This window comes from Colossoma macropomum, unplaced genomic scaffold, assembly GCF_904425465.1.
Source record: "Colossoma macropomum unplaced genomic scaffold, Colossoma_macropomum, whole genome shotgun sequence".
In the NCBI taxonomy this organism is placed as follows: domain Eukaryota; kingdom Metazoa; phylum Chordata; class Actinopteri; order Characiformes; family Serrasalmidae; genus Colossoma; species Colossoma macropomum.
In genome coordinates, this window is record NW_023494802.1 from 10,621,253 (window position 1) to 10,634,847 (window position 13,595).

The 13,595-nt window shown below is 41.2% G+C and overlaps 1 protein-coding gene across 3 annotated transcripts in view; it reads left to right on the forward strand.

Moving 5' to 3' along the window:
- Positions 1 to 13,538, forward strand: part of arhgef19 (Rho guanine nucleotide exchange factor (GEF) 19) — a 31,145-nt gene extending 17,607 nt beyond the window's left edge. Inside the window, exons 1-16 of one of the 3 annotated variants that reach the window (XM_036591057.1) lie at positions 803 to 854; positions 1,176 to 1,830; positions 3,876 to 4,418; positions 4,946 to 5,078; positions 5,187 to 5,266; positions 5,352 to 5,593; positions 6,776 to 6,936; positions 7,127 to 7,279; positions 7,439 to 7,568; positions 8,704 to 8,778; positions 9,431 to 9,520; positions 9,635 to 9,798; positions 10,060 to 10,218; positions 11,429 to 11,508; positions 11,627 to 11,731; positions 12,610 to 13,538. In XM_036591057.1, the coding sequence (XP_036446950.1) occupies positions 1,200 to 1,830; positions 3,876 to 4,418; positions 4,946 to 5,078; positions 5,187 to 5,266; positions 5,352 to 5,593; positions 6,776 to 6,936; positions 7,127 to 7,279; positions 7,439 to 7,568; positions 8,704 to 8,778; positions 9,431 to 9,520; positions 9,635 to 9,798; positions 10,060 to 10,218; positions 11,429 to 11,508; positions 11,627 to 11,731; positions 12,610 to 12,767 (2,904 nt within the window). In that variant the 5' untranslated portion in view covers positions 803 to 854; positions 1,176 to 1,199 and the 3' untranslated portion in view covers positions 12,768 to 13,538. Of the gene's footprint in view, positions 1 to 802; positions 855 to 1,175; positions 1,831 to 3,875; positions 4,419 to 4,945; positions 5,079 to 5,186; positions 5,267 to 5,351; positions 5,594 to 6,775; positions 6,937 to 7,126; positions 7,280 to 7,438; positions 7,569 to 8,703; positions 8,779 to 9,430; positions 9,521 to 9,634; positions 9,799 to 10,059; positions 10,219 to 11,428; positions 11,509 to 11,626; positions 11,732 to 12,609 lie in introns of those variants that run through there. The other 2 variants (XM_036591056.1, XM_036591058.1) reach the window with 2 other exon arrangements.
- Positions 13,539 to 13,595: the final 57 nt, after the last annotated feature.

Consider the following 13,595-nt stretch of genomic DNA (forward strand, 5'->3'; position numbering starts at 1 on the left):
CAAATCACTCATGATCGACACAGCAAGGCCAAAAAATCCTCATGAGTTTGATCAACCCAGAGACAGCTTTACTGTTTCCAGGTTCAGCAAACATCATAGCATGTTTTGTGGGTCAGTAGTGAATCAGAGTTGGGTCAGTGACGCTGACAGTGTCCTGCAGCATAGCGGCCTAAAAAACCCAGGAGATGTCATGGCCTAGGTTATCTGCAGCCTACCTCTCCCTGGGGCAAGAGCAGAGGACACTAATAAGCCCTGCTGCTCCACTGACCCAGTTTGTCCAAAGAGAAGCATGTTTTTCAGACATGGTTAAACAGATAAGAGCAAGGAGAGAGCCTGCAAAAACAAGATGCTTTTGACATGCTCTTCAATCATATGTGCACAGTCTGACAGGAAGCCTCTGTTCATCCTCCAGTTGAGTTGTGGATGATGTCTCCTGGCTGTGAGATGGTGCTGCAGCGGTTATGCAGCAGCAGTGGTGTCTGGGCCGAATGTGGCAGCTGTGAAGGGACGGGGCGGGGGGATAAGTACAGGGGCAGGAGCTGAGGAACTGCACTCTTTAATTAAAGCAGGAAGACAGTGCAGAAGCTCCGACAGAACCCAGCGAGGCATATGGGGGAGGAGAGCAGCTGACTGTTAGCTTTACCCAGCAATACTAGGGAGTGCACTGACACATAGATGAGACTGGCTAAGCCTGCTCTGGATTAGAGGGACTGTATATATGTATATGTAATGTGTATTTATTTTATTGTAAGTTAGTATTGTTCTGTACTGTCTTGTTTAATTGCAGAGTAATCAATGTCTTGGCCACTCATGCTGTGTGGGCCAGTAAACCCTGGCTCTGTCTTGCCCTGGAGGTACATTGTTTCCTTCTTGACTCCTGATGTTCTGTTTTGTCTGAGGGATCATGCTGATTGTCCTTATTTTACATTTACATTACATTTTCACAAGTTTTTTTCATTTGGCAGACACTCTTATCCAGAGGTTTACTGAGAAAAGCTACTCCTAGTAGTAAAAATAAGTCATAGTCAGAGGACCGATCCAGAAATGCAGTCAAATTAACATTAAAAAGCATATTAAAGACACCAGTATATCCATAGTCTCCATCACAACCTTGACATGTGCATAGCAGATACTGATATTTGAAAAACCTTCTATCCTCTCTCAATTTTCCTCAGCTCCTTGCATGTGCTGTCTGAGCCATGCTCCCTGGCTATGGATTATCTCCTCTCCCTGACTTCCAGCCTCACCTCCACGCTTTCCGTTGCCGAGGGGAGAGCTCTGCCATGTGGATCCCTGGCTCGCCTGAGGCCCAGGTTGCTCTGAGCAGCTCCCGGGAGAACAGGCCTCTCCTGCGCCAACACATTGCCGTGTGCCAACAGGAGACGCTAGCCTTCATCGACCTCCAGCAGAACAGTACTAATGGCCTTTTCTCATCATCTTCGCTGGGGGGGCACATTCCCTTACCCTGTTCCCCAGGCCCTCCTCAAAACGGTCCCTTGACAGACTGCTTCGAGAATGGAGACACAGACGTAGACAGTGACTTGAACACAAATCTGAATCTGAACCATGAAAGCCACCAGGATGTGGAGGAAGTACAGAATAACATAAGAGAACCTTGCGTGGACTTGCTTAAGACGGACCCTGAGAAGCTCTTGTCCCCATCTCAGGTGGTCAGTCCCAAAGACTTGTTCCTTCCCCTGTCTCCTATGTTTGTGGATGCTCAACAGCCCAGTTCTCCCAGCTCCCCACTAGGCTCAGAGCTCCAGAGCCCCGATCTCTTTCGTTTACAGAGACGAACTTCACAGGGGTCTTCAAAGGAGAAGTCTATACGTAAGTGCAACCTTTGCTTAGCTGCTTTTGCCACACTTGTCACATCTAAGGTCTAATGGAATGGTTTCCTGTTCTGGTTCTGGAGTAACCTTGCCCTGCACGATTTTGCAGTTTCCCTGCTGTCACACTTGATGCAACTAATCAGCTAATTAGCAAGTCCTTGGAGAGATGAAGTGGGTGTGGTAGGCTAGAGAAACACTAAAATGTGCAAAGCAGTACTCCAGTACTCCAGGTTCTCAGCTCAGTGGCAGTGGGGATCAACTGCCCTGCACAGTTTCAAGTTTTCCCTGCCCTAATGCACCTGATCTAACTCATTAACTAATTTTCCACCCCTTCAGGAGTTGGATCAGGTGTGCTGGGACAGGGATTACTTGAAACTGTACAGTGCTGGGGACTAGATGTGTACAACACTATAGTGGAGAACCTCTAATGCATCTAAATAAGTATAACATTTTTATTAAGATGTTTCATTGACAGTATACATTAATTTCAAATGACAAACTTTTAATTCCAAAAAAACTGGGAGTGTGTGAAATGCTAATGTATACAGAAAGCAGTGGTTAGTGAGTTATGTTTAGAACCATGAACCCCAACAGAAGCATTTGCATGCTTAAACGTTTTTTTGCATAATGAAATGGTTCTTCTGATTGATGGAGAGTGTGTTGTACATGGTTCTATATAGAACCTTACCAAAACAGTTCTTCTGTTGTTACAAGCTTGACATCATAACAATAACAGAACCCTTTTTGGTGCTATATAGGATGTTCATCAATCTGAAGAAACATTTCACGATGCAAAGAACACTTTAAAATGCTTCTTTGAAGGTTTATGGTTCTAAATAGAACCACAGTCTTTATTAAAGAACCCTTGGAAAACCAGTTTTTTAAAAATTTGTGGGTTTTTAATACATTCCTTCCATATTTGATGCCTGCAGCACTTTTCAAAAAAGTTGGCACAGGAGCATGTTTACGATTGTGTTATCACCTTTCCTTTAATAATCGTTTGGGGACTGAAGCTGCCAGTTAATTCATTTCTGAAAGCTAAATTTCTGCAGTTCTTCTGTTGTAGACATCTTTAGCTGCACAGCTGCATGTTGACATATTTTGCACTTCATAATACACCACATCACAAACCACAGAATGTGGTTTTATGTTGTAATGGTCCCTGAAAAAGATGTTGTCTAGAAGGCAGCATATATTACTCCAAAATGTAGATCTTGTAGTGTCAATGGTGCCATCAAAGATGTATAAATGATCTATTTCATGGGCAGTAGTGCACCCACATATCAATTACAGACGCTGCCTTTTATACTTTATGCTGGTAACAATCTGGGTGGTCCTTTTCTTCTTTGGCTTGGAGAGAATGACATCCATTATTTCCATAAACAATCTGAAATACACGTTTCCACTGTGCATCGGTACATTTCAAATGTGGATGAGCCCAGAGAAGTCATCAGCATTTCTGCATTTTGTTGTTGACCTATGGCTTCCGCTGTGCATATACATTGCATTTGAGGATGCATCGACAAACAGTGTTTAATGATGGTGTCAACTTTTGTTGAAAGTTAATGATTATGCACTGTTGAAGGTGAAATACTTTTTTAATTTTTGCAGTCTCTCTTTCAGGAACATTGTTTTAAACCGTTATTTTTTGTGGCGAACCCTAACCCACCCTTGCTTATAAAGAGCTAGGCCATTCCTCAATGCTCTTTTTATACCCAAGCATGATTGTATCACCTGTTTAAGATGTTTGAATATTTCATAACATTCCTAGTCTTAAAATGCTCGTCCCAGGCATCAACATGTTGTAGCCTTCAACTTCAGAATTAGCACATATTTACAAAAAACAACGAAGCATTTAAAATCTTGTCAGAGTACTGTTTTTGTTTATATACCAGTCAAATGTAGTTACAGATCACTGGTCTACTCTGCTTTTATTAGTATTTCACATAGTGTCCCATTATTTTTGGAATCAAGGATTGTACTTTGCTTAAAATGAGCTTGTACTTGTTAGTTTCCAATGCCAAGTCATGTTTCATTTGACAGGCCGCAAAATGAGGGTATACTCACCTGACAGTCTGAGTGATGAGTCCCTGAGCAGCCCAGGACTGGACTCTGACTACCTGTTCCCGGGATCCTTTGAGTCGTTTGTGGAGGGAGAGCTAGGCATGGTGGGATCCACCATCCCCACATCCCAGAGCTCTAGCCCCTTGCTAGATTTAGATGAGGAGCTGGCACTCACGTCCATTCCTGTACCTTCACTGCCGTCCTCCAACCACCCTCACAGGGACACAGGTTTAGAGGAGCGCACAAGTGAGATAGGAAGGGAGGAGGTGAACCAGGAGGACAATGGGGTCCCGGAAGGCTCAGCCTTTCTAGGTGGGACCTCCCTGCCTCTCGTCCACCCCCTCCCCCTGCCCCGGTCCCGCTCGACAGACCATGAGCGGCGGCGGTTCTCTGCCTCTGAGCTCATCTCCCGGCTGCAGCTCTCGCAGAGGAAGAACTCCTTCACATTGAGGCTGGGCAAGTCACTGTCCGCCCGCGTGGCCTCCCGTGACCGCCAGCCGTCTGGGAACCTCAATGCTGACTGTGAGTTCCTCTGCTGTTTAACTTGCCTTTCTTTGACCTAATGCAGGGGAGGCCAACTCTGGTTCTGGAGATCTACCATTCTGGAGGGCTCAGTTCCAACACACTTCACTCTAATATTCAGATATTCCCGAAGGCTTTGATTAGACAGATCAGGTGTGTTAGATGAGGAACTAAGCTCTGCAGGATGGCAGATCTTCAGGACCAGAATTGAAGGCCTTCACCGACTTTTTTAACACAATATTTTCCAGCCTAGTCCTTGGGAAGCCCCAGATGGTCCACATTTTTGCTGTATCCAAGCTCCCAGCATGAGTATACCAGGTTTTCATCTTTTGATTACTTAGTTCTTGTGTGTTCAGAGCTGAGACAAGACAAAAAATGTGGAATGTCTGGTGGTCCCTGGGTGCTGGCTATGGAAAACTCACTCATCACTTGTCTTTTTGTTAGAGTCGGTTTCACTGCTTGTCATTCTCACACAGAGGTGCTACATTTTTTGGCTTACCCTTCTCGCCCTATGTATCTGTTTGTAGACAAACCCAGCACTAGACAGCGTCTTTCAGGGGGGTCGAGCGACAGTGTGCCACATAGCCCGGTGGGATTTGCACCACCGCTACCCTCTGCTGACAGCACCCTGCCACTGCACAGGAGGAGCTCCAAGCTCAGGTGATGACACCCCTCTGTTGACAGCAAATGCTGCCTCAAACAGCAGCTTAGAACCATAATGCCACTTAACACTTAATTGTTTTAAGTGCTGTTTTTCCCTTTCCACAGCATGAGGAAAGATTCCATTGATGAAGATGGAGACGCACCTCCCAGAAGTTCCAAACGCTTGTCACGCTTTCTGCCCAGCTGTAAGTTTGACTTGCCAACCAAATTTCATGATACATGTGTATACACGTTTCATTAATTCACTTTCTCTTATTTTCTCTCTGTCAGTGGTCCTGTATCAGGAGTACAGCGATGTGGCCATTAACAGAGAGATCCAGAGGCAACAGGGGGCAGAGCCTGGAACTGATGAGGACAGGGGTGGGGACTACGCCTCCCCCAGCAACCTGTCCCCTTCCAGCTCTTTTCGCTCTTCACGGGGCTCGGCCTTCTCCCTCTGGCAGGATATTCCTGATGTGCGGGGCAGCGGAGAACTGGACAACTTCAGTAATGAGGAGCGCAAACTGCAGGAGGTGATGCGAGTGCTTCATTCACTTTTGATTGCATTGAAAGTATTTACAAATTAACATGTTTTCTTTGTTGGTTTGCAACGTATTAAACACTAAGCACTTTATTTTGAAGTAAACAGTATTACAAATATCATCAAGTATGTGTGACAATATTTGACAGTACTAACTCGGGAATAACGCCAGCCCCCACACATTTTATCTGCTTGTTGTGATGTCAGCACTCAAATCTTTCAGGTGTTTCAATATGAGCGATTAACAATAGTTAGAAGTCAGATCATTATTTAGGCAGACCTGCTCCTTGTTGAACATAAAGCTGAGTATTGAAAATATACCCAATATTAAGTATGTTTTATTTTAATCTTCTGCAGGCATTTTTCTTAATTAAAGCATAACACTTTTCATGGGCAGTTTATGTAAGAGAGAGAGGGGCACAACCTTTGCTACGAATGAAAATGTTAACTTTATTTCAAGCACAGTTCATAAGCGATTCATCCGAAAGTGGAGAAAGTGCAAATGTTGCAACTTACCCCATTGTTGAGGTTAATTGCAACAGATGGAGGTGCTAGTTTTAACAGTTACTAAAATCTTGGTTAATTAATGAAAAATGTAATTAACTAAATACAGTTTTATGTTGTTTGAACCAAATTCCAGCCTAAATACATACAAATATAGTCATCAAAATAAATATCATTAGCAAAAAGAGGAAAATTTATTTTTGACCACAAAGTAGAAGAGCAAATGTCAGCATTATAAAACTGGAATATATTTCATTTACATTACATCTTTAAAGCGTTTTTAATCCATCTGTGCATAAAAAAATAAAATGAATGACTATGGGAGAATTATTTACTATGAGGGACTCACAGTAACACTGTGTTAAAACTAATCCCCCCATGTGGAGAGTACTGTAGCCTCATTAGTTCTCACTGTGAGTTGTTAACATGCTTCAGAAGGTTGATGTTATCGTCACCAAGAGTAAATATAAAAAAAAAATTATGGTATTAAACAGTCTTTAGGGTGAACCTTAAGAAATATCTGTCCAATTGCTGTCAAAATTTTTAAGATGACATCACTGTGGGAATACAAGATGATGACAAAGCCACCTTCTGCTACAAAAATATTCATGCTTCATTTAACCTGTTTAACTTACAGGTAAAGAAAGACTAACTTTCTTCTTTCTCTCAGGCCAAGTTTGAATTGGTGACATCTGAGGCCTCATACATCCGTAGCTTGACCATTGCCGTGGACCACTTTATGATGTCTCCAGAGCTAACAGAGTGCCTGGGCACTCAGGAGAGACAGTGGCTTTTCTCCAAACTGCCTGATGTCAAGGACGTCAGTGAGAAGTATGAAGGAAGAGAAAACAGAGTAACATTTTTTAGCACCTGTAACATTTTAAAAGGTTTTCAAATGACATTTGCCTTTATCTTACTATGCATCCGTCTCTTTGTCTCTTTCTTTCTTTTATCACTTTTTTCCGTTTGTTGCCTCCAACTATTTTCTCCTTTTTGATTCCTATTGTTATTTTTTCTTTAGGTTTCTACAGGATCTAGAGCACCGGTTAGAGGCGGATATCTTGCGCTTTGACGTGTGTGACATTGTCCTGGAACACTGTCCGGCACTGCGGAGGGTATACCTTCCTTATGTTACCAACCAGGCTTACCAGGAGCAGACCTACCAGCGGCTCCTGTGAGCACTCTTACTCTGTGTGTAGTTTTTGTTTTTAACCTTTATGCACAGTGTCATTGGTCACTGGGGGCTCTTTAACTTAGAGCCATCGAGTACTAGGTCGGCATCACTGATGCCTACCCATGGATCAACAGTGTTCCATCTTTTCTTGCTTTCCAGACAGGAGAATCCCCGCTTCCCTGGAATACTGGCCCGTTTGGAGGAGGACCCCATATGCCAACGGCTTCCTCTTACATCATTCCTCATCCTGCCTTTTCAAAGGATTACACGTCTCAAAATGCTGGTGGAGGTAGGCATCATATTCACTGAACAACTACAATCATCCCTCACTTTAATCCAAGGGGGGACAGTACAAAGCAGGATTTGTCTATGTAGTAGATGATCTTGCTTAAAGGGCCCATATTCTATATCTGTGTACCAAAAACAGTCATAATTCAATTTTACATGACTATTTTCTATACTCTATTTATCTTTTAGCAGGCTGATTTGGTTACTGTGCCTTTAAGATTGTTGTATGTAAATGACCTCTGGTCTGATTGGCTGCCCTGTATTGTGTCTCATTCAAGAAGCAGTCTGGGCTGAGACACTCCCTATAACTTCATTGTGTATATACACAAATACAACTGACACATCAAACCTCAAAACTCAAGTTCAGTTCTTTTATTTATTTTATTTTTTTAATTAATTTTAGGAGTTGCAGTTGAACAATCTTGAAATCTGGGGTGCTGCGCCCCCCTCAGCACCCCCACTTCCTGCATCACTGTATAAATGCACTGTTTATTTGTGACATCACAAAACCAGTGAATTCAAAAAGGGCAATTTTTGTAGTTTAGCATCTATATTTGAACTTTCTTAAATGGTATTAAAATGAAAAATGTTACATTTACCTTCCTTATAAAAATCTTTAGAAAACTCAGTTTACCAAGATATGGGTTGCTTAAGCTTAAGTGAGGATTGTTCAATAGGAACATCCCTTAGCTCTCCTCTTATTGTGCAGGCCTCATGTTTTCTGGCTAACAGAAATCCTGTTTTGTGAAATACCCTATTACTATATTACTATATTACTGTAGAGTAATGCCAGAAATCACTTCATAGTTTTGCTGAAAGTATCTAAAAACTAAAAAAAAGCACTGTAATAATACTTTTTTCTATTTTCTTTTTTCCACAGCTGTCCATTTTATTGTGTAAATATTTCATGATGAATGGACCAATAGAAGTGGTCCAAAATTAACTGTAATGAAATCTCTTAACATTAGCCTCCATTAAAAGTTAACGTTTTGCCTTCTCCTGCAAAGTAACTATTTTGTAGGTGCATGTTTTTTGGACAGTGATGGTGTGCTTCAAATCATAAAGTGAAAATATGATGCATTACATGAAAAATGCTTTCCAAATGACACTTTGTACTTCATACAACTTCTTTACAGAACATCTTAAAGAGAACAACCCCTGGTTCACGGGATGAGGACACGGCCACCAAGGCTTTTAATGAGTTGAAAAAGGTGAAAAAGTGTTAAACCCCTGTCGCTTTTGATGAGGCCATAACATATTAATAAAAGATTGTAAAGATTAATGCAGTCGTGTGCAAAAGTTTGAACACACCCAGTCAAATGACGTTTTGTTGATTTTTAAGTGAAAATGTGTGGGTTTGGACGAAGCCTTCAATGTATGGTGGTTGTATGAGGGGAGAATGTGTGATTGAGAGAAGGGGGAGAACTCTGGAAACTTGGGCTGGAGGTCTGGGTGGCTCCTACTTGGAGCTAAAACACCAGACACCCCTTTTTTAACTGTGGTAGGACTGAGAAACAGGAAGGAGACATGGTGGTGGTGGGGAATTGCAAAAACTTTGTCACGAGAAATGGATTTTCATTTATAGCATTTCCATATTCCATAACCATAACATCAGTTGAAAATAAATTAACACATCCTGTACAGGGAATAGACTTGGAAAAATGGTCAAATTTACCACACAATTTCAATAGCATAAAGGGAAAAAGAAAATAATTATAAAATGTGCCACAGTCCACATCTTATGCTTTGTTCCCTTTCAACAAAGCATAATTTGACCAGGAGCTCCCAAACTTTTGCATACAACTGTAGATCAGTACAGATTTGAGCATTTTCAATGAACGAATGTTGTATGTGCTGGAATAGATTATAAAAGAATGTAACTCCAGTGTACAGTCCATGAAGAGGATGGAGGAACTGATTCATCTCAACAAGAAAATACACTTTGAGGGGAAGGTACTACAGAATATACCTCTGTTTGTAGTGTTTTCACATTATTATTAAATTAAAACCTTGTCATGGCCAAATTTAGCATATTCTCACACTAGTTTATTGTCTGCTTTTTTTTAGATTTTCCCTCTCATCTCTCAGTCTCGCTGGCTGGTGAAACATGGTGAGCTGTTAGAGGTGGACACGCAAACCATGAGCATATCCGGGTCGAAGTTCAAGCTGCCTACACGGCCTGTGTATCTGCACCTGTTTAATGACTGCCTCCTGCTATCCCGGAGAAAAGAGTGAGTGCATAATGAAAGCCAGGGAGCAGGGGAGAGCATGGGAAAGTAACTGAAGGAGAAGAGTAATTTACGTCCGGCTCTGCCTGAACCTGTGGTGTTGTTTTTTCTTCACGCTGCTGGAGGGTTAGTAAAAGGCTGAGGCAATAAGTGCTAATTGCAAACCAGCTTACATGGTTTGAGTCCTGACAGCAGCCATGATAACAGAGCACTGTATATAAATCACGCTGGTAACAAAGTGTTGTTGTTTCTGCCCCATTTCAGCACATGGAAGTTCATGGTGTTCGTACATGCAAAGATTGGCGAGCTGAAGGTGAAGGACTTGAGTCAAAAACTTCAGGGCATCTCAGGATTCATCTTCCATCTGCAGCTGTGTGAAGGCCAGCAGCTCAAACATCAGATCCTGCTCAAGTCACAGACAGAGTGAGGCCTACATTCCATCAAATTCATAGCCAGGCTTCCACAGTGCATTGAGTACTGGCAGCTAATATCAGTAGAGAGTTTAATAATCCTCAATCTACTGGTAGCGCATCGTATGTAGCTTTGGAAAGGTTTTCCTTAGGTTCTTCACTGTGGATTCTGCTGATTCTGCTGACTGAATAACAAACATTGTTGCTTAGAAAAGACTCAAGAGCTGATAAATCAAACTCTTATTTAAACACACCTGAAAGAAGAGCAAAAACATCTTCCATCATGGAAATCCTGTACTGACTGATCAAGCTGAAAAGTGTTCACTAAAAAACTGGATACCTAGATGAACTTGCAGGGAAACCTCGAATGTTCCAGGAATTTTTTTTCTTAGCAAGCCTGACAGAGTAACTCTTCACTGCATAAATTAAGAAATACACATGAAAAGCTGATGCTTTATTTTACTAAATTCATAGAAATATAAAAAAATAAGTGTTGTACTTTGCATTTTGTTGCCATTTGGCAACAGAATGCAACAATGGAACAGGAATCTGTAATACAAACATTCGGAGTAAATCAGTAAATCGCCATTGGATACAGCCATCATAGATGTATGAAGAAAACCTGAGCAAAATAGCCGTATTTGTACAAATATGTTATTTTCTATTTTGTTGCACGTTGTTGCCATATGGTAAGCTGTTGTGTATAAATATTGAATTTTGCATTATGAAATCATGCCCCCACCCCCCTGATACACCACCCCAAAATTTTTGCCATGTCTTTGGCTTCCACCTCACTGTTGGGCGGGTGCTCGTGCCTTTAATGGGAGAGTTGTTTCGCTATCAGTGACCGGCAGAACAGTCCAGTCTCTATTGTCACCCTGCCCAAACTCTGTCATCCTTTGCCACGCCTGGTAAAATTTTGAAGATCTGCCACTGTATGAGAGTCCTTTAGCTGCCAGACTTAATCGGGCGATCAGTGTGTTGGAAAAAAGGACTGACTGCATATGATGAGAAAAGAAATATACCATTTTACACAAAAGCCTTTAAATCTTCCAAAGGAAAAGAAAACAAATTACCATTAAATTGTAATCAGGTGACAGAATTGAAAAGGTAATTCCTGCCATTTGGCAACACCACACAGCAAAGGTTTAAATCCTTGAACTGAACTCTACATGAGATTCTTTTCTCTGTAACCGGCTCTATAACTTGTACTTTCTGAACAGGAGTGGCAAGCAGAGATGGATCACAGCCATGTTTCCCCCTGACCCAAAGACAACCATTGAGCAGGCCAGCGAGAACGAGGGTGAGACCACTCATATAATGTAGTTTCTCTTTATTTTTAAATTAGTATAAGAGATAAAAAAACAAGGAACAAGATCTGTCTGAAGTTCATATCTTGGGGCTGTGTTGTATTCATGCAGATCTATCTCAGGTTCAGTGCATTAAGAGCTACCAGGCCCAGGAGCACGATGAGCTCACACTCGAGAAGGCAGACATCCTTCAAGCTAAAACCATTACAAGTGATGGTAAGATGCATGCCAATGCATACACAAATTCTTATTATTTTGTTTTTACCTGACCGTTTGACCATTATCATCACCTGCTCTTTAAATTGTATGGACATTTCATGGTGAATGGACTAACAAAAATGGCCCAAAATTACTTAGCATTAAATGTCATTACAATAACATACATTAAGGTTAAGACTGTTTTTCCTTCTCCTTGTAGATGTAAGTTTTTGTTAGGGCAGTTCTGATAATTTATTTTAAGATAAAAGTGTTTCCCAACTGCCAAAATATTGTAAATATTAGATTTATTGTAATTGTTTCAGTGGGTTTTACACAGGGATTGACTAATACATTGTCGGTCAAACCTCCACGGGACCCCTCCTTCATACATAAATCATATATTTCCAAGGTGGTGTAGGGCATGTCGGCTACAGCGCGTGTCCATGTTTTAAAGAAAAGTTCCAACCAAGATTTACAGGACGTGTGGAAATCAACCTAAAAGCTGGCTATCTGCATGTATCATTATACAAAAACTCCACTGCATGGGAGCACAACTGTAGGAAGGGAGAACTGAGCTGTACTTTCATTAAAGCAAAGCAAATGGGTTCTCTTGCCCGCTGTTTTGGGGTGGTGTCGCTAAAAACGTTAAGAGAGTAAACGGATTTAGACTGCATTTTCAGTGGTTTGTGTCTTATTAACTTGCTAATGTCTTCCTGGGTTTTGTGTGACTTTCAGAAATAGTATCTTTAAAAATATAGCATAATTGCCAATATGTTCTAAATCTATGGTGGTCTAGGACCCTCTAGTGGCTGCTCACATGCCCACAAGACCTGGTTGGTCCCTGGTTGGAAATTTGGCTTTGTATATAAATAACCCTGTCATTTCCTGATCCTTAGGATGGGTGGAGGGAATCCGGTTGTCTGATGGAGAGAGGGGCTGGTTCCCCAAAACGTATGTGGAGGAAATTACAAGTCGCAGCGCTCGCTTGCGAAACCTTCGCGAGAACATTCGCATCAAGTGTGTCACCCAGAAACTGGAGGGCGAGTCTCAGTGAGGGCCTGTCCTGCTATGTGGTGCATATTTTATTTAAAACTTCGCTTTATGAAAAAATAATGAGTTATAGTCTCATTTTTTTCAAAAGGTACTGTCATCTCAACATCTATTTAATAAGACAAACCATTGTGGTGTGGGCTTACACAACGGTGGTCATGTATTTGCAATAATATAGATGCAAAATGAAAAATGGGTAGCATTACAACAGTATCGCCCTTAAGTTTGCTTTCTTTCTTTTGCTATTAGCACATGTAGATATGTAGCATTTTTCATGGTCACATCTCAGAGCACTGCTGTCTTACAATCAAAAAATGGGATAAAAATCAGGCTCAGATAGGTAAAAGTAATAGAAAAGGCTTAAGTGAGCTCAGAAACAGTTCAGTTTGGGTATTGTATCATTTATGGGTCGATTGCACTTCAGCATAATGGAGAACTGAATAACTGACTTGTTTCAAAGCTAAAGAATAGTTGTAAATATTCAGAATTTATGGTGTTCAGTTTCAAATGTTGAGTTTAAATCAAATTTAAAAATGTTGCTTTTGCAAATGACTGTTGTCCACTCCTACTTTTGAAACATTTACATAAAGTGTAGCTACATTTCAGTGACCATTATTTATGACAGCAGGATGTGGATATTTTTTGTAATTTCTGTTTGGAGAAAAGACACTATATAATTATGCTGAGCATGGTCTATAAAGCAAAACAGAGATATATTCCTTTGTGTTGCATTCTTGTAAATGTTTTATCTTTAAATAAATGCTGATATCTGGAAGAACTGGTTGTGTCTCAGGTACTCATGCAAGAAACATCTCTAACAATGAAACAGACT